This window comes from Orcinus orca, chromosome 6 (assembly GCF_937001465.1).
Source record: "Orcinus orca chromosome 6, mOrcOrc1.1, whole genome shotgun sequence".
NCBI lineage: Eukaryota > Metazoa > Chordata > Mammalia > Artiodactyla > Delphinidae > Orcinus > Orcinus orca.
The window spans coordinates 100,428,775-100,455,964 of NC_064564.1; the positions used below are offsets into that span (position 1 = coordinate 100,428,775).

General features: G+C 44.8%; 2 protein-coding genes across 5 annotated transcripts in view; one reads left to right on the forward strand and one right to left on the reverse strand.

The window, feature by feature from the left end:
- ALAD (aminolevulinate dehydratase) overlaps positions 1-27,190 on the reverse strand; it is a 117,638-nt gene that overhangs the window by 33,829 nt on the left and 56,619 nt on the right. The gene's annotated exons all lie outside the window — the stretch shown is intronic.
- RGS3 (regulator of G protein signaling 3) overlaps positions 1-27,190 on the forward strand; it is a 162,396-nt gene that overhangs the window by 15,667 nt on the left and 119,539 nt on the right. For 2 of the 4 annotated variants that reach the window (XM_049711818.1, XM_033427397.2), the window contains exon 13: positions 17,101-17,281. In XM_049711818.1, the coding sequence (XP_049567775.1) occupies positions 17,101-17,281 (181 nt within the window). Of the gene's footprint in view, positions 1-17,100; positions 17,282-18,734; positions 18,932-27,190 lie in introns of those variants that run through there. The other 2 variants (XM_004269311.3, XM_049711819.1) reach the window with 2 other exon arrangements.

Consider the following 27,190-nt stretch of genomic DNA (forward strand, 5'->3'; position numbering starts at 1 on the left):
AAAGCCCTTTGTTTCCTAAAGTCCTGATTCAAGTTTCCTTACACGTATGAATTTCAGGATTCCACAGAGAGACCACAGATGGACTGCACTAAGAAAAACCTGGATTCCTTCCCTGGTAGGCAGAGTAAGATACTAGGGTGGAGGAACCTTAGTAAGTGACTGAGGACAGGGAGAGCTGAACCTGTGCTGACCAGGATGGTTCAGAAGGGTCCTAAAGACATTCCAGCCCTTCCTTTGTCTCTTGATTTCTCACAGTTAGTTGGGAGAAGGCTACAGGTGCAATTAATGGCTGGGTCTTTTTTTAGGTCCTGAATTATCCACAATAGAATGCACTAACAAGGACATCAGGACTCAGATGGAGATTTTGCTGGAAGCCCAAGAGAGGACCCCAAACAGTACTTCTAGAACAGCTGGAGCCCTGAGCTCAAACTGCTGAGGATTCTTCGGGACACTGATGAAGAGGATGAGGAGAACCAACCCTCTGGGGCACAGAGTGAAGAGTCTCTGGAGGCATAGGCGGAAGGCATCATGGGGCAGCCTTATTCCAGAGCAGGATGCTTGGATTCCTGAGGACAGTGACCTTGGACATAAGGGCAGGAAGGAGAGGGGACTTCTACTTCCTGGAGCCTCTACCGGGGTCTGACCTTAGGGATTCTGTTTGCTTCATTCACTTCTACTTGCTTCTAAAATAAGTGAGGGAGAAAAAGCCCCACCCCTTTCTAACTTAGACTCTTTCTCTTCCATTAGGGCCAGGATAATTTTAGTGATTAAATACAACTGCTGCTTATCAAAAGACTCATTTCTCTGTTTCTGGGTCACTTTTATCTCCTCTCTGAAACTGAAAAGTTTCTAGTTACAGGAAGATGAATTTGGCCTGTGGGAACCCCTGCTGTGTTGCTTTTCCTCTTATTCCTTGGAAATGGTTTATTTTGAGGATGGCATCTGCATCATTATCAAATAACATTCATTGTGCTTTGTGGTATGTGTAGTATTCTTTGTGTGGTAGAGGACTCATATTAACCTAAAAGAGTCTAAGGATCCAGTTCCTGAGTACTGAGTCTATGGGAAAATTTCAGTGATGTTCATAAAGACGCAGAATTTCAGAGTCTCAGGGTTGCTTGTACTTGGTTTTTGGAAGGATTTCTAAAAATGTTTTTGTCCTTAAACTTTTTAGTACAGAAAAATTTCAAAATTACGTAAAAGAGAATAATATAAGGAAACTCAGGATTTAAGTCGTGATGATTAGTACAGAGTTACCTTTTTTTTTTTTTTTTTTTTTTGCGGTACGTGGGCCTCTCGCTGTTGTGGCCTTAGATTTGGGTAATAAAAGCCTGGGCTCCATGCCCCATGAGTTGAGGTAAGGGCAGTTGGGGCCCCAGTATTCTCAGCAGCTCTACCCAAGGTAGAGCTTCCCTCCCACAGTTAGGGTCTGGGTGGAAGAAGAGAGACTCCGCCTATGGGCTGTACTCACAGAACTTAGTCTCAGCGACAGGTAGCTAGGGGCAGGATGAGAAATGATGACATTCTGTTCCTCCTGGAAAGTAGCCCTCTGACTTGGAACTAGGGAGTGAGGGAGCCCTGTGTCCTTGGGCGCAGCAGTCTGGAGTCGAGTTGTCCCACTGAAGTAGGGGGAAAGGACAGGGGAGTGGGCCTAGGGTCACATACCATAGACTCTTGCAGTTCTTACTGAGGTTTTGTAGATTTTCTTGAACAAGTGTTTCTTCATTTGTTGTGTGCACTTAGAGCCATTTCCAGAGACTTAAATAAATTAAAATAATTTTCATTAGTTTCACTGGAGAGCTGTTTGTGGAGCTCCTTGCACTGTGAGGCAAGAAGTGGAATTCTGGACTGGGCCTGTGAACTTTTTGTAAAGAGGAACTTACCCCTCATCAATTATTGGTTACCCTAAGTACAGTTCATACAAGAAAGGCAGATTAAATGTTCTACCTTTTTTTAACATTGTCTCAAAACAGACCAAATTAGAAAAGCTAAAACTGCTGCCTGTCCATTCTTCGGCTTTTCCAAGCCAAATCAAAATTATATGACATCATTTGTTACTAGACTGAACCATATTTAGCTGAATCTTCATGATGAAAGGAATCCAAGAGGCATTATATAGGCTGTTTTTCTGAAAATAATTATTTCTCAAATGTACACTACATTGCAGAATGACGCCTGTGGGCTAACTTAAAAATTTACAACTTTTTCCACTTCTCCTTAGCCTACCCTTAGACCTGTCCTTCTGAGCAAACCGGATTTCCAATGCTCACTAGTGGGGTTGAGGATGGGCAGGGCTTAGCTTTAATTTGCTCATTTTATCTGAAGACTTAGAGAAGGTCTAACTATAGTAAATTTACTCTCAGAAATTGGAACATTCGTTTAAGTTGTGATGATTAGTACAGAGTTACCTGTTTTTTTTGTTTGTTTTTTGCGGTACGTGGTGCCTCTCACTGTTGTGGCCTCTCCCGTTGCGGAGCACAGGCTCCGGACGCGCAGGCTCAGCGGCCATGGCTCACGGGCCCAGCCGCTCCGCGGCACGTGGGATCCTCCCGGACCGGGGCACGAACCCACGTCCCCTGCATCGGCAGGCAGACTCTCAACCACTGTGCCACCAGGGAAGCCCCAGAGTTACCTTTTGAATCATGACATATTTTGAGTGAGAAGATATTTGCTATCTGAATACTGGCCTTTGCTTCTATTTTCAAAGAGAGAAAAAATATTGTAGGCTGAAACTTGTTTCATCTTTGTTATGCCAGTCCCTCAAATTTGGATAATCATAAACAGAATTTAGGGAAATATCATCTACATACCACATTACAGTTTTCAAGGCACTTTATACCCACTATTTTTATTGGTTCTCTGGCCAACTCTATAGGTAGGTGTGGATTGTCTCTGTTTTATAGTTTAAGAAACTCAGGCTCAGAATAAAGGGCTGATGATAGCCCATTTGGAGCCTTTGGGTGAATTAGAAAAAAGGGACCCTTTAAGACACTTTACTACTACCTGCTAAAAATTATTTCAATGAATATACAAATCTACGGTGATTACAATTTGAGCAACACCAACACCCCTAGTGTTGGTCCACTGCACAACAGTACCTGGTGGCCTTGCTGGAGAGGTTAAGTAATTTGCCAGAAATCAAAGGCCAGCAAGTGAAGGGGGTTGGGCTTAGAACCTGAGTCCTTGTCTCTTCCACTGTGTTCTGATGCCTCTCTGATTCCCCCTCTTTATGCACAGCTGACAATCTTAATCTGAAAGGAAGGATGAGGCCCTGTAGAAAAGAATCGACTGATGGGGAGGAGCCCTCATGAACCCTTTGTTTCAGCCTCCCAATGTTCTGAGAGAGAAGGAGCCAGGTAACTGTTGCTAACTGCCGTTTCCCCACCATCTGGGCCATAGGAGTCAGGAGAATCGAGGCCTAATAGCCAGGAGGCTCCAGCCAGAATCGCTTGGAGATCTGCTCTACGCACTTGAGCAGACAGGAGGACTTAAGACTTGGTCTGTTTGAGTACTGTCTGGCGAGACTTTTGTTCCTAAGAAACTAGATTCTGTTTTGTTGTTGTTGTTGTTTTTATTTTCTACTTTCTGTGTGATCTCTACTAGGGATAGGCCACTTTATTTGCTCGCCTTGGTTTTCTGAGCATACTTCCCAATGACACCTGGCCCAGTTTGACCTGTGTGCAGAAGCAGAGTCAGTGAAAGCATCTTCAGACATTCTGTGCCCACACCCTCATCCTTGCAGAGCCAGCTGTCTTTTGTTTTGCTATTGGTCCTGACATCTGGGGTAACAGACTCTGTTCTTCATTGTTTTTGGATTACAGAAAGCTCCCTTTGGAGGGAGGGAGTCAGGGTTTTCATTCACCGTGGCAGTGACCCTTAAAAAAATCAGTGTATTCAAATGTGCCTAAAGGAATTGCTCGCTAAATTAAGGACAGAAATGCCTCTTGCTTTTAGATGAAAATGATTAGAGGTTCTTTGGAATCCAGAAGAATGTGGGAGAAAAAAATTATAAATTTTCAATTGCTATAAGGTACTAAGGTATGAAATTAATTTGCTCTTCTGTTTATACATTTATTTTAAAAATATTAAGTACTTATTATATGTTAGAGGATCAACCCCTAGATTATCTTGATAGAGAAAGGAAATGTTCTGGAGAGATGGTGGGGAGTCATTCATAGGAATATAACTAGAAGTTTCACTGGAGCAAATGGTAAAGTTGTTTGAGACCACTAGGTGGTGATATTACATTATGAAAATGATATTCTTCTAAGACTGGAGGCCTCTGGTTGTTTCTGAGAGCGTCTGTATACACAGCCAAAGAGACTTCTTTGTGAGTAAATGGAGGAAAAGCTACATTTCACCCTTTACATAAGTGATCTAATTTAAGTGCTCAAGGGGACTGGAAGCTCCTGGAGGGATTGGGCTGTGTCTGTTGTGTCATGCTTATAGCCCCAACTTATAGCTCCAGCATGTAGTAGGCACTCAGTAAATGAATGAATGAGCCTTTGAACAATTTAGATTTTCATTAGAAGAACAATTTCAAGAGTGTGGAAAATTCTGGAACATGCACAGAGGCCTAGGATTTGGGGAAGTTGGGGACTATTGATGGTCCTGACAGATCATCAGCTGGGCAGAGACTCAGGGAGGCAGCATTTGGGCAGGTAGAAGCATCAAAGGCTATCTGAGGCGCTTATATTGCTTTGTGTCTCCTAAATTTATCTTGATGAGATTTCCCCTGCTTAATATAGGGAGGGTGTAAACCAACAAATTTGGATTTTTTTCTTGCATCTGTATTACTTCTAATGATGGCTCTGCCTTGGAAAGGATCTCCAAAAATAACTTACTCTTCTCTGCCTCTCATTCATTGGTACAGTTGTTCATTCAGTAATTTATTTATTGTTCATTCATTCAGTCCACAAATATTAATTGAGCACCTATTATGTGCAAAGCAATGGTCTAGGCTGTGTGATCATCTCTGACCTTTTCCTATCATGGCCCCTTTGAGTTCAGGGAATCACCAAATCCTATTAGCTATAGAATCCAAATTTATGCTCCTCTCTGTTCCTTCTGCTCTTACCCTAGTCCAGGCCTCCATCTTCTTTCATCTGGGTCACTGCATCAACCCCTGCTCCCATTCATTCTCCCGTCTTTCCAATGTGCAAATATGGTCATGTTACTCCTTTCCTTAAAACTCTCCCTTGGGGACTTCCCTGGTGGCACAGTTGTTAAGAATCCGCCTGCCAATGCAGGGGACATGGGTTTAATCCCTAGTCCGGGAAGATCCTACATGATGTGGAGCAACTAAGCCCATGCACCACAACTACTGAGCCTGCGTGCCACAACTACTGAAGCCCACGCACCTAGACCCTGTGCTCCGCAACAAGAGAAGACACCACAATGCGAAGCCCACGCACTGCAACAAAGGGTATCCCCCGCTTGCCACAACTAGAGAAAGCCTGCGTGCGGCAACGAGGACCCAAAGCAGCCAAAAATAAATAAATAAATAAAATAATTTAAAAAAAACCTACCAAACAAAAAAATTCTTCCTTGCCCTCAGGGTCAAACCCAACCTCTTTTGCTTGTTTTACGAGCCTTACAAGATAGGGCTGTGACCTGGTTGGGCCCTACTTGTTTTCCGTAGCCCCAATTCCCTCAACTCTCACCTCGTTCTGTGCGCTACAGTCAGATTTTTTCTTTTGGTTCTTTTAATAAGCCCTGTCCTCTCTTACCTTCAGACTTTTTCTTCCCCCATACTCTTCCTTTAACCTATCAGATTCTTTTCTTCCTCCTTCTGCCTGGCGACTTTCTACTCATTCTTTAGATCTCAGCTTGTGTGTTATTATTTTGGGGAGCTTTTTCTGAGCACTGTCGTGGTGAGGTTCCGCTCTTTCCCTTTTCCTCTCATACCCTTTCCTCACAGCTCATCCGTTGCCACCCTCCACTGCCAGACTCTCAGTTCTGTGACTGGCATCTGTCTTCACTGCATATCTTTACCACCGGGTTGACTGCCTGGCACATTGTAAATGCTCAATAACATATGCTGAATGAGTGAATGAATAAAAAACACAGTGACATATCCCCTCCACTGGGGTACATTTAATGTAGCAGTGTGAGCTGAGTGGTACAAAGAAGGAGCTATAGTGGTAAGAAGGAAGGGGTACTGTGGGTACTCCCATCTGAGGCTGAATTAAGTTTTGGCAAGTGGAGATGTTTGTGGAGGTGGCCTTTAGGTAGAGGGAAGTGGGAAAAGTTTGGGGGATAGGCAAGGGGTGTAGCGTTCCTGTCTGGGAAGAGTGGAATGTAGGACTGGAGATAACTTGTGACTAGATAGTTTAGGGCCTTGAATGCCAGCCTGGAGAGAGTGGACTCTATCTGATAACACTGATGGCTTTTGCACAGAGGAGTGATAGAACTAAATTAGTGCTTTAGAAAATGTTAATCTAATGGCAGTGAAACAAGAATTGGAGAGAGACCAGCTCTGTGTCATAGGAGGCTGTCATAGAAGTCAAGATGGGAGGTGACCAGGGCCTGGATCATGTATGTGGCAGTAAGAATGGAGACAAAGGGAAGTTGTGCAGAGGAAGAATTAAGAAGCTGGAAAGTGGAAAGAAAGAGTGAGGGAGAGGGACGAGTTGAATTTTCAGCCTGACAGTGAGGTGCTGTCATCAGAAATTGTGAAGTTAAAAGGAAGAACCAGTTTAAGGGAAGATAAAGGAATTCATTCATCAAACCTTTCAGTGGAGTCCTGGCTATCTATGCTTTTCACTTACAGAAATTCAGTCAGTGTGCGGGGCTCAAACATGGAGCACAAGTGTGAGGGAGTGACAGACTATAATGCAGCTGGTGGGGGCTGTTCTGGCTCTGCACTCAGTGAAAATACATCCCGGAGGGAATGCAAGACAGAAAAGGTGAATTTTCTGTTCCCCTTTTGATTCACAATACAATGTGCATTTTATGGGTGACTAAAGGCTTATTTGAGGGTAATTTTGACTATTCACAGTCTATACTTTATATGCCAATTTAGATCTGAATTCCCTGGCAAGATTTGCCTTTTTAAAATGTGTGCCAGACTAGGCTGGGCAGTAGCAGCTACTAAGAAGACACATCTCAGTCGCTGCATTAGAGTTGTTCACAGTTAGCTGGGTAGAAAGATACGAAAGCAGACAATTAGGGCTACAGTCTAGGTGAGCTGTTGGGGGGAGGGTGGGTGCGGAGAGGAAGGAGATTTTTGGTTCGTGTGTCAAAGCAGAGGTGGCCCTGGGCCCTGGCGTTGCAGAGCGATCCAGGAGTCATCATCAGAACAGGTAGCTGAGAGTAAAAGTAGGAGTGGATGAGATCTCAGAGGGGGAGAATATTGAGGAAGGAGGGAGACTGAAGGGCACAACTGGGTAGCATACTCTCACTAGGAGGCAGGAAGAGCCATAAAATAGAGGAATTTTCAGAGAAGTGGGAGGAAAACTAAGGCAAGGGGGATGAGGACTGAGAAGAGGCAAATGATATTCAGAATATGGAAGTCAGTGATGACCTCTGAGTGAACAGTTTCAGTAAGTGGTGGGAGCAGAAAAAGGCGTCCAAGGTGATTGGTAAGAATCTGGAAGCAAAAGGAATACATGCCACTGCTCTCAGTTACAGTTCCAGTAAAACCAACCTAGATATATTCCCTAGTTCCCAAGGAAATTCTCTTGGAGAATGTTTGTGATCTCTAGATGCCATGACCTCTGTCCCTGTATGATCTGCTACTGTCCACTGGAAGACAGTTCATCATCACATTACATTGATCCAGAAAAAGGCTTTGGTCTACATAAGCTTTATATTCAAGCTTGAGTGTCATCCATCTGAGCCACAGATCTCAGCTGTGGTTGTTGCATTTTATACTAAATACATCCATATTATTTTCTTCCATAAGTAGAATCCACATTCCCACCTGACTGCAAAAGCTAAGTTGCTAATAGCTTCCCTGGAGTTTGCTTCTTGCAGTTACCTCATCAGAATTTAGACAAGGCAACATGTAACAATTTATTCCAGGATGCAGGGAGCTCTGGGTGTTTTTTTAAATTTAATTTAATTTTATTTTTGGCTGCATTGGGTCTTCATTGCTGTGTGCAGGCTTTCTCTCGTTGCGCCGAGCGGGGCTACTCTTTGTTGCGGTGCGCGGGCTTCTCATTGCCGTGGCCTCTCGTTGTGGAGCACAGGCTCTAGGAGCGTGGGCTCAGTAGTTGTGGCATGTGGGCTCTAGAGTGCAGACTCAGTAGCTGTGGTGCATGGGCCCAGTTGCTCCGCGGCATATGGGATCTTCCTGGACCAGGGCTCGAACCCTTGTCCCCTGCATTGGCAGATGGATTCTTAACCACTGTGCTACCAGGGAAGCCCTCTGGGTGTTTTTTTTAGTTTTAATCATTTATTATCCTAGTTATAGTGTTCTTTTATTTTTTTAATTTTTAATTTTTAAAAAATTCTTTATTTTTTGCAGCATGAGAACAGTAACGGTTTTGATTCACTTTATTTACTTTTTTAAACATCTTTGTTGGGGTATAATTGCTTTACAATGGTGTGTTAGTTTCTGCTGTATAACAAATTGAATCAGCTGTACATATACCCCCATATCTCCTCCCTCCCACCCTCCCTATCCCACCGCTCTAGGTGGACACAAAGCACCGAGCTGATCTCCCTGTGCTATGTGGCTGCTTCCCACTAGCTACCTGTTCTACATTTGGTAGTATATATATGTCAATGCCACTCTCTCGCTTCGTCCCAGCTTACCCTTCCCCCTCCCCGTGTCCTCAAGTCCATTCTCTACGTCTGTGTCTTTATTCCTGTCCTGCCCCAGGTTCTTCAGAACCTTTTTTTTTTTTTTTAGATTCCATATATATGTGTTAGCATACGGTATTTGTTTTTCTCTTTCTGACTTACTTCACTCTGTATGACAGTCTCTAGGTCCATCTATAGTGTTCTTTTAAAGAGAATTAAATAATAGGAAAAAACCCTCTTTTATATGTGCCCATATAGTTACCATTTCTGGTGTTCTCTTCATTCCTTTTGTAGATCAAGCTTTCCATATGATATTGTTTTCCTCCTGCCTGAAAGACTTTAGCACCTCTTGTAGTGCAGGTTTGTCGATGATGAATTCAATCAGCTTTTGTAAGTCTGAGAAAATCTTTATTTTCGCCTTCATTTTTAAAAGATGTTTTTGCTGGGTATAGAATTCTAGGTTGACAGTTTTTTTCTTTAAAGTTGTTGCTTCACTGTCTTCAGGTACATATTTCGGGTAAGTCCAATGTCATTCTTTTCTTTGTTTCTCTGTATATAATGTGGTTTTTTGCTGCTTTCAAGATTTTTCTCTTTGTCACTGGTTACTTAGAAAGCTTTTGATCTTTTTGGGTCTTGCTTTTAGGGTTTTTTAGATGAGAACAGAGCATCATTTAGTCTAGGGCTAATTATTCCTCACAACTGGGGTAAAACCCTTCTGAGTACCTACCCAATGCCCCATGAATTAGAAGGTCTTTCCACTCTGGCTGATGAGAATAAGAGCTGTGAGAGCCTGGGAAAGATTATTCCCACTAGTTCTTTTTGGTGGTTCCTTCCCCAGCCTCCAGGTACTTTCCTAACACCTATGAGCTCATTAGCACTTAGTTGAAGATTTGAAGGGAGACCCTTTGCAGATCTTTGAAGCTCTCTGTAGAGCTCTTTCCTCTCTGATGCTCTATCCTGTGAACTCTAGCTGCCTTGAGGACTTGGAGTTGGTCTCTCCAGGCAAGGAGCTGCAGCAGTCGTACGGCTCACCTTGCTGGTTTTGTTTCCCAGGGATCACCGCCCTTTGTTGCTTGATGTCCAGTATCTTGAAAACTGTTGATTCATATATTTTGTCCAGTCTTTTAGTTGTTTCAGGTGAGAGGGAAAATCCAGTCCCTGGATTGGTCCAGTCCCAAGATGTTACTCCATCTTGGCAGGAGGCAGAAGTTTATATTGTTCTTTTTTTTTTTTTTTTTTGATACGCGGGCCTCTCACTGTTGTGGCCTCTCCCATTGTGGAGCACAGGCTCCGGACGCGCAGGCTCAGCGGCCATGGCTAACGGGCCTAGCCGCTCCACGGCATGTGGGATCTTCCCGGACTAGGGCACGAACCCGTGTCCCCTGCATCGGCAGGCGGACTCTCAACAACTGCGCCACCAGGGAAGCCCCTATATTGTTTTTTAAGTTTGGAAAACTTTTTGAGGGCCTCTGGAGCCCTTGACTATGCCAAGCCAAGCTGCTTGTTATCAGGTCAGGAAAACGGGTGCTTATTGAAGAGGCTAAAAGGGCTTCCAACATAACTACAAGGAAACTGAGCCATTCTAGAAGAGACAGGTGACTCTGCTTTTCTGTCAAGTCTTTGGCCCTTATCATTGGACTCAACTAACTATTTCACGTTCCTCTGGCAGTGAAGGTTTTGTTCTCTTCTATTTTGAAACAATATCTCTCAGCTTACTTAAAATCTTGAGTTTTTTTTTTTTTTCTTGGTTCCCACTTAGACGCTATTTGTGTATTTAGGTCACCAAAGGCTTCTATAGCTGAGGCAAATTGAAGTTTCTCAGTGGTATTTACAGCAACCAGCACCTGCTCCTGTAGAGAACCACTAACCCAAGATACTGTGTTTTACCTTGAAGATTAATTGCAGACATACTTTTAAAAGGCAAATCCTTCATTTCAAGGGTGAAAAAAATACCACTTAACAAAACATTCCAGCTGGTTAAATTTAGGACAAGAAAAAAACCTGACCCAAGAATATTCTCTGGCTTTGAGCCCAGGGTATTTTTCCTTTTGGAGTGAATTTGGTACAGTTTCATTCATGTGGAGCTGTTGCCTCCCAGCATTTTATTCTGGGATGGAAGGTCAATAATGATTGTCTTGTTGCTAAATCCAATGGACACTTCTCAGTCATTAACCTCCTTGACCTCTCGACAGTGTTTGAGATTGTTGACTATTGTCTCTTTCTTAATACATTGCCTGGCTTTCCTTCTCCCTTTGTAGCCTTTCTTCCTCTACCTGTCTTTTCTGTTGGTATTCTTCTTGGTTCTTTCCTGAGCCTTCTTCTCACATTAAACATTCTATTTGGTATCTTTTATCCATGCCATGGCTTCACTGGGAATTCCTAAATCTATATTTTAGCCTAAGTATTTTTTCCTGTACTTATGTCCAGTGTATTCAACAGTTCACTTGACATATTCAGTTGGACAGCAAGTAAGTAACTCAACCTTAGCAGGCTCAGAGGTGAGCTCATCAAGTCTCCCCTCAGTCCAGCCCTTCCTCTCATGTTCTCCATCTCTGTAAATGTCACTTCTGAATAGCTAATTTCTCAAGCCAGGATTTCTTGCCTTTTACCTTCCAATCAACCACCAAGTCCTGTTGATTCTACCTTTTTCCATCCCTACTGCTACTACACTAGTTTTTTTTTTAACCTGGGCCACTGGTAAAAACTTCACCTAACAGCACTTTTGGATTCCAACCCTCATGCCACCCCTCCACCTTCCCAATCCATTTTTTAAAAAAATTTATTTATTTATTATTTATTTTTGGCTGTGTTCGGTCTTCGTTGCTGCACGCGGGCTTTCTCTAGTTGTGGCGAGCGGGGGCTACTCTTCGTTGTGGTGTGCGGGCTTCTTATCGCAGTGACTTCTTCTGTTTTGGAGCATGGGTTCTAGGTGCTCAGGCTTCAGTAGTTGTGGCATGCGGGTTCTGTAGTTGTGGCACTCAGGCTCAGTAGTTGTGGCTCGCGAGCTCTAGAGCGCAGGCTCAGTAGTTGAGGTGCACGGGCTTAGTTGCTCCGCGGCATGTGGGATCTTCCCAGACCAGGGCTCGAACCGGTGTCCCTTGCATTGGCAGCTGGATTCCTTTGTTTTTTTTTTTTAAAGATACAAAAGATGTCTTTTGTTTCTTCAATAAAGCCCTCCAGGGTTCCCTGGTGGCGCAATGGTTAAGAATCCGCCTGCTGGGGCTTCCCTAGTGGCACAGTGGTTGAGAGTCTGCCTGCCGATGCAGGGGACATGGGTTCATGCCCCGGTCCGGGAAGATCCCACATGCCGTGGAGCGGCTGGGCCCGTGAGCTGTGTCCGGGAAGATCCCACGTGCTGCGGAGCAACTAAGCCTGTATGCCACAACTACTGAGCCTGTGCTCTAGAGCCTGCAAGCCACTACTACTGAAGCCCATGGGCCTAGAGCCCGTGCTCCACAATAAAAGAAGCCACTGCAGTGAGAAGCCCGCACATCGGTATGAAGAGCAGCCCCTGCTCAACGCAACTAGAGAAAGCCTGCACGCAGCAATGAAGACCCAACACAGCCATAAATAAATAAATAAATAAATAAAGCCCTCCAAAATTTACTCTCCCATCTTGTAACGCCCACATTTTCTCCAAGGACCAAACCCACAGCCTTTGGCATTGCCTAATTTACTTTACCAAGGAATTAAAACCATGAACCAAAGCTTGCTGCTTAACCCTTTCACTGCTGACCTTCCCCATATCCGGGGCGGGGAGGGGGCGTCGGGGGTGTGTGTGTGTGTGACAATGAAATGCAGAGAGGAGAGGCCAGCCACACAGGATGTACTCATGAGATGCGGGAGCACCAGCGTTAACGGAAATAAAGCCAGCTTTGGATAGGGGGCTCAGAAAGTTAGTCCCGGATGTACTGGGACACGATGGGTCCCCTCCTCACACTACATCTCTGGGCTTTCCTCTCCTCTGCTGCAGGTATCAAACCAAGCACTGTTCTTCCAAGATGATGTTCTGAATGCCTCCTAAGAACAGCAGTTTGACAACATAAATTATCCAGTGGTGTGGAGTCAGGCTCAGGCTGTATACCTCCACACTGCTCTTTATGGATCCCGCCCCGTGAGCTTCCCGATTCCTCCCTGACCCCCCCACCCCCCTTCCTGCCACATTTGGAGCTAAAGACACCAGCATTTGTTATGACTTCTGCATAAAGCAGTCATGGAAGCAGCCCCTTCAGGGTCTCTGGCTGCCCACTTCCTCTTGATCCTCCCCCACCCCTACAAAGTCCAGTCAACGCAGAAGAGATCATGCCTAGAGTTAAAAAGTGCAGTGTTTCTAAAGGGAAGAGAAACATCACATAGAAAGTATTACAAAAAAGGATTAACTTTGTCAGCTGTCCACACACTATTAAGACCACATGCTTTATACAGCGGCAATGCAGTCAAGCCCACTTCTTCACTCAGCAGGCAGAGCTGGGAACAGGCCTCTTCGACTCGGCTCGGGAGGAGGCAGCTGAGGAAGACGGGGAGGCGCTAGGAGCTCTGCTGCTTCTGAAGTCTCCACTCCGAGGCAGCAGGGCGGGAGGATTCTTAACCACTGCGCCACAAAGGAAGTCCCCCCAATCCATTTTTTAATACTCTAGCCAGAGTGATCTTTCTAAAACACAAAACCTTTTGGGATAGCTCAAAATCTTTCAACGACTGCCCTACGTTTAGGATAAAGCCCAAGCTCCTTTTAATAATATGTGAAGCCCTGTATGATGTTTACCTTCTTGCATATTCCTCCCTCCCTGCCATGTGTCCCATTGTTCCATTCCTCAAATGTATAAGCTTCTCTCATCATCTGGCCTTTGCATGTTTTGTTCTTTTTGCCCATAACCCCCTTCCTTCACCTCATTGGCTTGGCTAAATCATCCTTCAGGTCACTTTCTTTGAGAAGTCTTCTCTGACTTCCATTCTCATCTTGGTTGGCCCAGATCCCCAGGCTAAGTGAGATACTAATCTGTGTTTCTGCAGGTTGCCATGTTTCCTCCATTGTAACACTCATCCAGTCTTCCACCAGATTGTAAGCTCCGTCTTGTTCACTTCTGTATGCTCAGCGTTCAGTGTAAGGCTCAGCACAGCATGGGTGCTCGGCTTAGTAAACATCTGTTGAATTGAATTTTAATGTGTTAGAAGCCATGGAGGTCTTAGTACTACTAGTTGAAGATTAGTGTGAAAGATGACATTCTATAGTGGTTCTTTGGCTGGATTCTTATTTCTCCACTGTTTATTTACTACCTTAGCAACCTGATTCATTTAACAACTCTGAAAAATTTAGTTGTCTCGTCTGTAAATACAAATGCTTGAACTTCCTGAAGGCAAATGGTGGGATGATTTTTTTCTTTTTCTGGTTGCTAGTATTTTATGTATTAGTCAATTACATTTCCTCTCTTGTGCAATGATTATTCATGTTCTTTGGTACATTTATTTTTTCTTACTGATTTGTAAGACTTCTTTGTACATATACACATGTTTGCCATATATTTTGTAAATATTTTGCATTCATTTTTTAATTTAAAAATTTTTATGGCCATAGAAATACCATTTTTTTTTAATTAAAAAAAATTTTTTTTCAACCATTAAAAGCTGTAAAATCCACTCTTAGCTTACTTGCTGTACAAAAGTAGGTGGCTGGCCAGATTGGCCTGTAGGCAGCGTTGCCAACCCCTGCACTAGTATGTTCATTAAATCTGAGCTGTCTTTGCATTCCTGGAATATATACCATTTGAATGTATCATGAATATACTGCTGGATTTGATTTGCTAATATTTAGGAGGTTTGTGTCTATATTCATAAATCAGATTGGTCTAGCAGAGATTTCAAACTAGTTATAGGGCAGAGATATATTTTATTTGGCCTACATAATGTTTTTCAAAAATTTGAATGAATAGTCAATATTAAAAAATTGGGAGATGTCATATTAAAACTTAGACATTTCTAGCTTTTCTTTTAAAAAAGGAATGGGGCAAAACTGGGGGAATGTGGGCCTAGTTTTTGTCACATTTTTAATAGGTCTTCTTTTATCTATGTTTTCTATTTCATTAATTTCTACTCTTATTTTTATCTTTTTTTTTTTTTTTTTTTTTTTTTTGTGGTATGCGGGCCTCTCACTGTTGTGGCCCCTCCCGCTGCGGAGCACAGGCTCCGGGCGCGCAGGCCCAGCGGCCATGGCTCACAGGCCCAGCCGCTCCGCAGTATGTGGGATCCTCCCGGACCGGGGCACGAACCCGTGTCCCCTGCAACGGCAGGCGGACTCTCAACCACTGCGCCACCATGGAAGCCCCTTATTTTTATCTTTGACCTTTGGTCTATAGTTTTCTGTTGCTAACCTTATCTGGTTTTTGTCTTTGCCTAGCTTTGTGTCCAGTACTGACAAATCTTCCAGTTTTTTTTTTTTCTAGTTCTGAAACAGTTTTAAATTACATAGGCATTATCTGTTTCTTGAAGGTCTAATAGAATTGGCCTCTAAAACTGAGTCTTCTGTAATTTTGTCAGATAGATTTTTTATTTCCTTTTGTATTTTGTCTATGGTTAGTGATCTATTAAAAATTTCAAACTCTTGTATCAATTTTAATAATTAATACTTTCTAGAAAAGCACCAATTTCCCCCCAGATTTTCAAATTTATAAATAAAGTTGCAATGGTTTTCTCTCATAATTTAAAGAATTACCTTTGTATCTTGGCTATCTTTCTCTTTCCTAAACTTGTTTATTTATAGTTTTCTTTGTTTTGCCAGAGTTCTGTTTTATTGGTCTTTTCAAAGAACCAGGCTATGGTTTTATTGTTGAAGTCTGTTTTTTAAAAATAAATTTCAACTTTAACCTTATTATTTCCTTTTAAAATTTTCATCTCAATTAGCTGTTCCATTTCTCTTTGAAATGACTTTAGTTTAAAGAATTTTGAACATTGTCTTGTTTTCTAAGTAAAATCATATTTCCCCTGAACTTTCTATTCTGTTCCATTGATCTGTTTATCTTCTTTCTACATTATTATAAGACTGTTTAACATCTGGTAGTCCTAGTCGCCTTTATTATTATTTTTCAAAATTGTTTTGGATATTGGGCCAGATGATATCTTAAAGGCACGAAGGTTTTTTGATAGCTAATGTGAAAATGCACCCAAATAAACTTCTTTAGTCCCTTGCCTCCAAACACAAGTAGTCCTTATTCTTCTTGAAACAGAGTCAGTCTTAAAAAATATAATCAATCAATCTTTGTATGTGGATGTGCTGTATGTATATAGTGCATTTAAGTGGGTTTTTTTTGGTGTGTGTGTGTGTCTGTGTGTGTGTGTCTGTGTGCTTGTGTATGTGCCTAGGATGCATGAAAATCTGTGGGGTGTGATTGTATATATGTGTGAGGTGTGTATGTGGTGTGTTTATTTGTGTGTGGGCTGTATGTATATGGTATGTTTGTGTATCTGGTGTATTCGTGAATGTATGTGGGAAGTGTTATGGTATGTGTGGGTGTGTGTGCAGAGTGTGTGTAGTGTTCATATTGTATGTGTAGTTTGTTTATGTATGTGTGGAGTGTGTGTGAGTGTTAGAGGGATACTGAGGCCCGTGACCAGGGGAGCTAGAGTGTTCAGGGCATGTCAGAAAGCCAGGCGTGGTCCTCAAACTCCCTTGTCTTTTTGGAGAAAGCAGGGCCATAAACCTCAACCCTTTCTGGATGTCTGCTGTAAACAGTAGTGTGGGTTAATGGGGCCAGTGTCTCCTGCAGTGCCACTGCCCAGGCTCCCGCTCACTTCTGTCCTCCCCCTCCTGAGAAAAGAGTGACCTGCCCCTTTAAGAGCAGGAAGCTTCTAGTGCTCCACTAAGTAAAGGGGCCTTAATGTTGGTGGTGAGGGCGGTGGAGGTGGTGCCACCACTGGAGTCAGATCACTATCAGAGTGGCACTGGGGTCCCCAACTGATGGGGCAGGAGGAGTCAGGAGGGAACCTGCAAGGCAGCAGGACCTTTGTCCCGAGTAGGGGTGAAGTGCCAAGTGCGGGCCTCAGTCTTTTCTGCCCCAGGCCACATACAGATAATGCAAGTCTACCCAGCTCTCCTGCTGGCTTCTACCCTCCTGAATGTGTATCTGCCGGTTGCTCACAGCTTCCTGAGTCCAAGGCCGTCTCCCTTAGTGCAGGTGCTACAGTGGTCCCTGAGCTGTGAAGGGGCCACTGTCACCTTGGGCACATCACTTTTCCCTTTGTGGGCCTCCCTTTGCTCAGACTCCTGAACATCATCCTTTCTAATTCCTACCGGGGTGGACCCCCCTTTCAGGGGGCATCCTCAGGCCATGCCTAACTCATGCTCCCATCTTGGTCCCGCAGGTCTACAGCACTTCCAGCCTCCGTGTCCTGTCTGAATCCTGTGGCTTGAGCCTGAGGTTGCCTGTTTTCCTTGGCTGGATGGAGTGGCAGAGCCGGGATACTTCCCTGCCCAGAAAGGATGCCTGGACTCAGACTTCCCCAGCCAGGAGAAGGATCAGGCCCGCTCAAGTCCAGGGTGCAGGTAAGTCTGTCTGTCACTGGGCTGGGGCCAAGGGAGCAGGCTTGCCCCTGCTAAGGGCAGTGCTCAAGGAGTTGGGATGGGGGAACTGCAGAGCAGGGCTTCACAATGCGCCAGGATTTGAACAACCCACTGGCCTTTATGTGACTCATTTGCACTTGACCACTACTTTGTTGATTTCTGGGCTCCTTTTCCGGGTTCTGTTCCCCTCTGGTGGCCAGCTGGCCCTGTGGCATCTAGTTTCCTTACCTGCCTCAAGAAGGCAGGTCTGCTCCCTCCACCTGCCATTGGCCATGGGGCAGGAGTGGAGGCCAAGGAAGAACAGGAGGAGGATGGCCTTTGGGGCAGACCAGGCCTGGGTCCAAATTCCAGCCCTGCCCACCTTGGAAAAGTCACCTGCCCTCTCTGTGTGAGATTTACCAGGTTTATCCCTGGTAAATTGGGGCTAATACTTCTTAGGGTTACTGTGAAGATTAAATGAGAAGATGTGTGTAAATTGCCCAGCTCAGCCACTGGCACCTGGTACTCCATACATATAACTTTTCTCCCCACTTCCTTTCTTGCATCCCCCAACCTTGTCTTGAGTGGATCACTGAGCCACAGATATCCATTTGGCAACTGCCTACACTTCCCATTTTTAGATTTACATAAGACCAGCAGCTTTCCCCGGCAGCAACAGAGAGTTGCAGAGCAGATGTCTTTGAAACTGCTCCCAGGAGGCATCCCATGAATGTTTGCCGACAAAGCGGCGCAGGGGCTGACCTTCCTTCCAGCTCTGCTTCCTCGCAACGAGCTCTGGAGATTGAAAGTGCCTGCCCTCTCCACATACTATACTGTGCATTTCTGTCCCTCAGGAGCTGGGGGCCTGTGCTCTTGTCTCATGGCACCAGGCTGCCCATGGGGGGCCATGAGGGGAGGAAGCTGCTCTGGTCTGGACCTGTGCCAGGCTGCTCTCATCCAAGAGAGGGCTCAAGAGAGAGATGGGTCAGGGTCAGGGAAGGGCCCTGCAGCTGGTGGGGGGTGCAGGTCCAAGGGTGGAGAAAGTTTTCCCAAACCCCACCGCTTTGGGCCAGGAGGGTGCTCCCCTGCCCTTGCTTGGGTCTGGTGAGTACAGGTCTGAGCTTCAAAGCATGTTGCAAACCTAGCTAACTGCTGGCCTGGGGCAGCTGGGCGAGCAGGCCAAGCCCGCTGAGTGGGCGCGCCAGGAGCTGCGGGCCTGGTATGGGGCTGGCACATGCAGCCCAGAGTGGCCCCCGAGCCCCGAGCCTCTGTGGGGCCGCCCATCCTGCCGGCTCCACGGGGAGGACCGCCGTCCCGGCAGCAGATGGGCCGCGGGCGCCTCCTCCCCTCGGCCGGTGGCGGCTCGGTCAGGTGGAAATCTCCGCATTCAAACCGGCGCGGGCCAATCAGGGCCTGGCGCGCCCGCAGGTTCAAACGCGCGCTGAAGCCGGCCTCCCGCGCCCGCCGCCTAGACACTGGCGCGGGGGCGGTGAACCTGCTGCCTCGGTTACTGGGAGCAACACAGACGCCTCGAGTTACAGGCACCCCGGCCCGGCGGGAGCGGGGCCATTGCCATGGAGCGCTCCCTGCACCGCGTCTCCCTCGGGAGCCGGCGCGCCCACCCGGGCTTGTCCTTCTACCTCACCACTTTTGGTAAGTGCCCGCGGCGGCTGCCGCCAGGGACTGCTTCACCCTGCCCGCAGCGCCCAGAGAGGGCAACCCCCTCGTGGTGGCAGGTGAGGCAGGGAGCAGCCATCCTTCTGTTTGGGGACATCTGCCTCCCGTGGTCGCGCAGGAGGGGCTCAGGGCACAGGCTCAGGCAGCTCAGGCCGCTCAAGCCGCTGGGCCCCACCTGCTGCCCGGCCACTGGTGCCGAGTGCAGTTGGTTGTGCCTCACTTGGCTGGAACAGTCGTGCCCCAGTTAATCTTTCAGGGATGGGGTTTGCCACCACTGAGCTTCCCATTAACAAGCAGCTCAGGGTTAAGTCAAGGTCTTGTTACTACATCTCCAGACCTCCTCAGTCCTCTTCCCTTTGGCTCAGGGACAGGACAGGTGCTGGGTCAGCCCCAATGGCCTTGGCTTCCTGTGGGCTCACCTTGGAGCGGCTGCAGCGCCACGGCTCCGGTGGATGCCTGACCTGCAGCAGAGATGGGAGAATACTCCCCTCCAGGAGCTACTGCGCTCTCAGCAGGGTCCCAGGGCTGCCCTGGGGGCTTGAGGCGGAAAGAATTGGGCAGTAGGCTCCTGCTTCCAAGCCCCTAGATAGCAGGAGTGGGTTCCCCCAAATAATAGCTGGGCAGCAGCTGCCCCAATGGTCTGGGCAAACCTGGCCTTCCAAGTCCCCACAGTAAGATAAATAGCTGTGTCCTAGGATACAGCTCTTCCTAGCCCTTGTTTCCTCACTGGTTCTGCAACTCTCTGTGGGCAGGGAGTTATGTCTCCTCTCTGAAGACTTGAGATCCCGAGAGGAAGGTCTCCCAGTGAGCCAGCTGCAGAGTTGGTACCTGAGCTCAAGCCTTCTGAGATGACGTGTACAGCACATTAAAAAAAAACTTTTATACAATTTTCCTCATGAAAGTTGGGGCAGTTACTGCAACATAAGTGGACTTTGCCCACATTTCAAAGACAGAGCACCTAAGGAGTTGTGCCCTCCTTGGGGTTCCGGCTCTCCTACTCTCGGGCTTACCTCTATCAGCACGTTTGGCTCTTCACAACCTGCCTTCTTCTCTAGGGGCAGAGGGAGTAACGGAAAAGCAGTGGCTTGGCCCCTAGAAATGGCCTGTGGTCTGGCATCCTGGAATTCACGGGTCCAGTTGGTAGAGGGTAACAAGAGTAATTAACTCAACACCGTTTATTGCATGTTTATCACGTGCCATGCCGTGTGCCAGGTGCTTTCCCTGCATCATCTCATTTAATCCTCCCAACCGGTGGAGGCAATCCTGTTAACCCCACGAGGATGTGGCATTCTACCAGATAGGAGAGGTTCCCGGGATGCTCTGAGCTGGTGGTACTGGAGTGGTCAGGAAAGAGTGGCGGAGAGCTGTGAGGCCTTGTTACCTTAGCCGTGTCCTGATTAAAAAGTAAAAAACCTTTCACTGTTTTTTCTCCTTATTATCACGGTAAGATGTATTCATTGTTGAAAACTTAGTGAAAAGAAGAAAGTGAAAATCACCTGTAATCTGACTCCCCAGAGGAGGCCATTGTTAACATGGTTTATATCCTTCCAGACTTATTTCTCTCTCTGTGTGTGTGTGTGTGTGTGTGTGTGTGTGTGTGTGTGTGTGTGTGTATTTGTGTGTGCCTAATTTTAACAAAATTGAGATTCTGCTGTATGTACAGCTTTGTAACCCGTTTCTTTTCCTTACTGGTATGATGTGACTATTTCCTTGTATCAGCCCATATTCTTGTACTGAGTTAATCTCCCTGCCAGATCTGGGAAGTTGGGGAGGGTCCAACCCAGCAGGGAGTGGATGACCTGCCCAGCCACGGCCTCAGGGCTGTGTTGGGTGGGTATCAGGGTGTGATGTGACCTGAGTGTGCACCGGGGCGGGCAGGAACCTGGTGGGGTGGGGAGCCTCCCGCTCCAAGTATGCGGCCTCCTCTCAAATCTCTCCGTGGACTGACACTGGAAGAGTTCTCTCCTGCTTCCTTCATTAGCTCTGTTTCCTTGACAAATGCCGTCCCTCTTCCAGGCTGCTGATTTCTTTGTACACTGTGTGATCTTTGCTTTTCTGCTTGGGAATGAGGAGTTTTACCAGTAGTTTTCAAACGTGGCTAGTTATCAGAAGCACCTGGAGATCCCAGAGATCCTGGTTTAATAGGTCTGGGGTGCAGTCAAAGAATCTGTAATTTTAAGAAGCCACAGAAGTATTTTGTTGATGAGCCAGGTTTGGAAGCTATGGATTCAGAGTCAGTTGGCTATCAAGTATTCAGTTTTTGGCTATCAACTATTCAGTTTGATAGCCAACTTGGTCTCCCTTAAAATGAAGGTCTTTGCTAAGTTTTCCTCAGTTCACTGGCTTTTCCCCAGCATGGCAGGTAGCCCCTGGCCTTCAGCAGTGGGCTTTGCCCTGGTGGAACCAGAGGAGGCTGCTGCTTAACTGGTAGTTCCCTGAGCACAAATAGGTAAAGGGAGCTAAATTTCCAGCATCTCTGGAACTAAAAAGAAACAAAATTGTTTTGACCAGAATTTTTTTCAGGGAGAATACTGTATGGAATATGTCGTGATTTATGTATTTGTGTGTGTGTGTGTGTGTGTGTGTGTTTGTGTGCATGAGTACAGCTCCTTGTCCCCCAATAAGGGGCACCTTCAAGTAACGTTAGTTGGCCATACATTATGTTGCCTTCTAAGGAGGTAGCCTGGCTTCAAGGGAGGGGGGTAAGTAAACTAGAGCTCGAACCCAGCTACTCCAGAGGGATTTTATATTTATGAGAAATGGTATAATTTGAAGACGCCATTACAGGTGCACGTAAGTTTTTTTTCCTTCAGGATTATATATTTTAATTTTATTAGTATGTTTGTTAACTTAAAAAATAGCTTTTTTGAGATATAATTCACATACATACAATTCATTCATTTAAATTATACAATTAAATGGTTTTCAGTACATTCACAGAGTTGTGTAACCATTACCACAGTCAATTTTAGACCATTTTTATCACTTCAAAAAGAAACACTATACCCTTTAGTTTATTACCCCCAATTCCCAATCCCCTCTGTCTCCTAACTCTAAGCAATCCCTAATTTACTTTCTGTCGTTATATACTTGCTTATTCTGGACATTTCATATAAATGGAATCCTATAATAGGTGGCCTTTTGTGACTGGCTTCTTTCAGTTAGCATAATGTTTACAAGGTTCATCCATGTTGTAGCATATATCAGTATTTCATTCAGTTTTACAGCTGAGTAATATTCTATTGTATGGATATACCACATTTTGTTTATTAATTCATTGATGGACATCTGCATTGTTTCTGTCTTTTGGGTATTATGAATATTGCTCAGCTATGAACACTGATACACAAGTTTTTGTGTGGACGAATGTTTTCAGTTCTCTTGGGTATACACCTAGGAGTGGAATTACTAGGTCAAATGGTAACTCTATGTTTAACTATTTGAGAAACTACGAAACTCTTTTCCAGAGTGGTTGCACCATTTTGCATTTCTGTCAGCAAGGCATGAGGGTTTTGCTTTCTCCACAACCTCACCAACACTTGCTATTATCTGACTTTTTTTGTTTTTTGGTACGCGGGCCTCTCACTGTTGTGGCCTCTCCCGTTGCGGAGCACAGGCTCCAGACGCGCAGGCTCAGCGGCCGTGGCTCACGGGCCTAGCCGCTCCGCAGCATGTGGGATCTTCCTGGACCGGGGCACGAACCCGTGTCCCCTGCATCGGCAGGCGGACTCTCAACCACTGCGCCACCAGGGAAGCCCAATCTGTGGGTTTTTTGATCCACTTTCTTGATAGTGTTCTATGAAGCTCAAATTTTTTTCATTTTGATGGAGTCCAATTAATCCATTTTTAATTTTGTTGCTGTGCTTTTGGTGTCAAATCTCAGCATCTACTATCATATCCAAGGTCACAGAAATTTACTTCTATGTTTTCTTCTTAGAGTTTTATAGTTTTGAGGGCTTCCCTGGTGGCGCAGTGGTTAGGAGTCTGCCTGCCAATGCAGGGGACATAGGTTCGAGCCCTGGTCTGGGAAGATCCCACATGCTGCGGAGCAACTAAGCCCGTGCACCACAACTACTGACTGTACTCTAGAGCCCGCGAACCACAACTACTGAGCCCACACAGCACAACTAGTGCAGCCTGCACACCTAGAGCCTGTGCTCCGCAACAAAAGAAGCCACAGCAATGAGAAGCCTGTGCACCACAACGAAGAGTAGCCCCCACTTGCCACAACTAGAGAAAGCCTGTGTGCAGCAACAAAGACCCAGTGCAGCCAAAAATAAATAAATTTATGTAAAAAAAAAGAGTTGTATAGTTTTGACTCTTAGATTTAGGTCTTTGAGTTTGAGTTAAAAGCTTATTTTTAAAAAAACATTTTGAGTTAATTTTTGTGTATCGTATGAGCAAAGGATCCAACTTCATTCACGTGTATATGGTATCCAGTTGTCCTGGCATCGTTTATTGAAAATACTATTATATCGTCATTGGATGGTCTTGGCACCTATGTTGAAAATTAATTGACCATACATACATGAGTTTCTTTCTGGACTTTTAATTCTATTCCATTAATCTGTTTGTCTTTTCTTATGCCAGTATCACACTGTCTTGAAAACGGCTGCTTTGTAGTAAGTTTTGAAATTGGGAAGTGTGAGTCCTTCAATTTTGTTCTTCTTTTTCAAGATTGTTTTGACTACCTTGGGTTCCTTGATTTTCCATATGAATTTAGGCATAATATTTTATATAGAAAATATAAACCCAAGTTCATAAAAATGTTTGATAAGTATTTAAAGCATATCTTCTTGAAAGAATATCAACTTATTAGTTTGCCTGAGGCAACAGATAATTAACTTACCTGGGATTTGGTCCAGGGCCTGAATGTGGTGAGTGGTCATGGGAGAGAACAGCTTGCCTTTCCTCCAGGGTCTGAGCCAGGAGGTGATAGGCAGGCTGGACACGTTCTGAGGGCTGCAGGGAGCTGCGGCCATTCGGTGACCAACCCAACTCTCTTTAGAACGGTTATACCCAAATGAAAGCTGTGGGTAGCGGCTCTGCCTGTAAGCTCTAGAGAAAGTGCCTGGAATCTTGGACGCTAGAAGGAAGTCAGAAAGATGTGGTTCTGCAGGCAGAGTAGACTAAGGAATGTCGTTAATTTGGTGGGCATTTTCTTTGTTTTTCTATGTTTGTTGTGATAGTACAATATTAGCTGGGACCTGTCCCTCTCCTTTCTCTGCCTCTATAGAAGCCGCAGAGATAAAAAGTCCATTTTCTGTAGTGAGAATGAAGCTTGGGAACAGATGCCAGGCAGGATGATGTGTTGGGCAGTGTGAAGTCAGGCCCTGAACTTGAGGCCTGCGACATGTCCCGTCCCTGCCAGCTGCCCCTGGCTCGCCCAGCTGCTCTGAGCCCAGGATGGGGAAACCCATCCAACCATTTCTCAAAAGCTTGTCATTTGCTGGTCAGGGGCCTCAGCATTTTTTGGCTTTCCTGTCATTTGGAGTCCATTTGCTTGGGAGCATTCAGAAATTCTCAGTCTGGCCTGTTGATAGCCCTTTGTTTTCTTTTCCAGTTCTGCTCTCTCTGTTCTTTTTTAAAACACTTTTTATTATGAAATATAACACACATACAGAAAAGTGTCCCTCCAAATGATGTGCAGTTCAGTGATTTATTGTGAAGCAAATACTGTGTAACTTAAACTGGGGATTGGCTTCTGGATTGCCAATATCCAGAAGCCTCATGTGTTTTTTGGGGGGTTTTTTTTTTTTTTTTTTTTTGCGGTATGTGGGCCTCTCACCGTTGTGGCCTCTCCCGTTGTGGAGCACAGGCTCCGGACGTGCAGCCTCAACGGCCATGGCTCAGAGGCCCAGCCGCTCCACGGCACGTGGGATCTTCCCGGACCGGGTCACGAACCCGTGTCCCCTGCATCGGCAGGCGGACTCTCAACCACTGCGCCACCAGGGAAGCCCCAGAAGCCTCATGTTTGATATGTAAATTGTTTTTTTCTTTATCATTCAGTTCAAAATGTTTTCTAATTTTCGAGTAATTTCTTCTTGAATCCATGGGTTATTTGGAATTATATTTCTTAATTTCCAAATACTGGGGTTTTTAGTAGTTTTCTTGTTCCTTATTTTACCTTTATGCAGAGAACGTACTCTGCATTCATTCAGTCCTTTGATGGCTCAGCTTTTATAAATGTTCTGTGTGTGCTTGAAAAGATCTGAAGTAGGTGGGTGTAGAGTGCTTTGCATATGTCAGGTTTAGGTGAAGTTTACTGCTTATGCTGTTCATATATTCTATATCCTTGCTGATTTCCTCCCCCCCCATCAGTTACTGAGAGAAGTGTGTTAAAATTCCTACTATGATTATAAATTTATCTATTTCTCATTATAGTTCTGTTACTTTTTTCCTTTATATATTTTGAAGCAATATTAAGAACATACAAATTTAGAATCATTATCTTTCTGATGAGTTGAAACTCTTATTATTCTGGTCTTTTTTTTATTGTTATGAAGTCTTCTCTTCATTTCTAGTGGAGACAGAGTCCACTTTTCCTGAGATTGACATAGATACCCAGCCTTCTTTTGGTTAATAATTGCTTGGCATATCTTTTTCCATCCTATTTCTTTCAGTCTTTCTGTTTCTTTGCATTTTAGGTGTGCTGTGTCTGTTACAAACGGCAGACACAGACTTGTTATTTTTTTCTTCTTAATGCAGACCTGGGATGATATCTTCTTTAAAAAGATCTTTATTTGTTTCTGTCAGGTGCTGGAGGTCACTAGCATCTGGGGTAATCTTAATTCAATGTTAGGGACTCAGATTGAGGTGAGCTGCAGTCCCTTGAGGAACTGTGTCTGACCATGGTTTACTCTGTTCCTAAGGAGCAACCCTTTGGGGCTCCAACCCAAAATGTAGGGGTGCAGAAGGACCCCACTTCTTGGCAGGCCCTGGTCTCCAACTCCTGTTCCTCCAGCCCCAAGAGGCAGGCAGAAACTCTGCTCAGGCTATCAGACTTTGTTACCTCTGGAATTTGTAAATACCCCTAGGAGAAAATTAGCCCAGAAAAACAGTAAACTTAATTGCATGGACCTCCATCCCCCCAGATCCTGCTTCGTAGTTCCTCTCTATCTTGTTACATCTCCAAGAAGCTGCTTTTAAATATTTTGTCTAGCTTTTCTAGATTTCCTCAGTGCGTCTGTCATCCCAGGAATAGAAGTCCCCTACATATGTTTTCTAATTTTTCTGACTTGTTTTTTTTCTTTTTCTTCTTTCCTCCCTTCCTATTGTCATTTCAGTGGGAATGCCTTCTATTTGCCAGGTACTTCACATATATTAGTTCCCACTTTTACAACAGCTCCATTAGGGCTGTATTATTATTATTCTTTCCATTGTACAGATGAGAAAACTGAGGATGTAGTGATTAAGGATCATCAGTGGTGGAACCAGGACCCAAACTAGGTCTTAATGATTCCAAAATGCTTTGCTTAGAGATACATGCTTCCTCTCTTGTGTTTTTCGTATTAGATTTGTTCTGCTGGAAAACTTCATTTGATAGAGAAAAAAATAATGAAAATGTAAAACATAATGAAAACAGGGGACTTCCCTAGTGGTCAGTGAGTAAGACTCCATGCACCCAATGCAAGAGACCTGGGTTTGATCCCTGGTTGGGGAACTAGATCCCACATGCATGCCGCAACTAAGAGTTCGCATGCCGCAACTAAGAAGTCCGCATGCTGCAACAGATCCCACATGCTGCAACGAAGATTCTGTGTGCCGTAACTAAGACCCGGTGCAGCCAAAATAAATAAATAAATATTTAAAAAGCATAATGAAAATAAATAATTGACTCCATTGTATGGCTCAAAGCTATTAGCAAGCACATAACAGGTGCTAATCATTATATAATAACATACTTAACTTTGGAGAAGCCTGTAATATGAAATGGATAAGGATGCTGAGTAATTTATAAAATGTGATAAAACTGACAATTCTGGAATTAAACTTATATGACTTTATAGATGTGATTAAATTACTGTAATAAAACTTAAAGGAGAATTGGAAAAGGCAGGATAATGTGAATTTTCTATATATTATAGTATTGTACACAAATATGTATAAAAGAAAACCATTTGCTCTGTAGGTAAAGCATTTTCTTGAATGTGCTGGGCTGTCCTTGGGTTAATGTGGGACATTTCCAGATTTTGCAGTTTGGTGATAATGAGTATGGTTTAAATCTATCAAAAT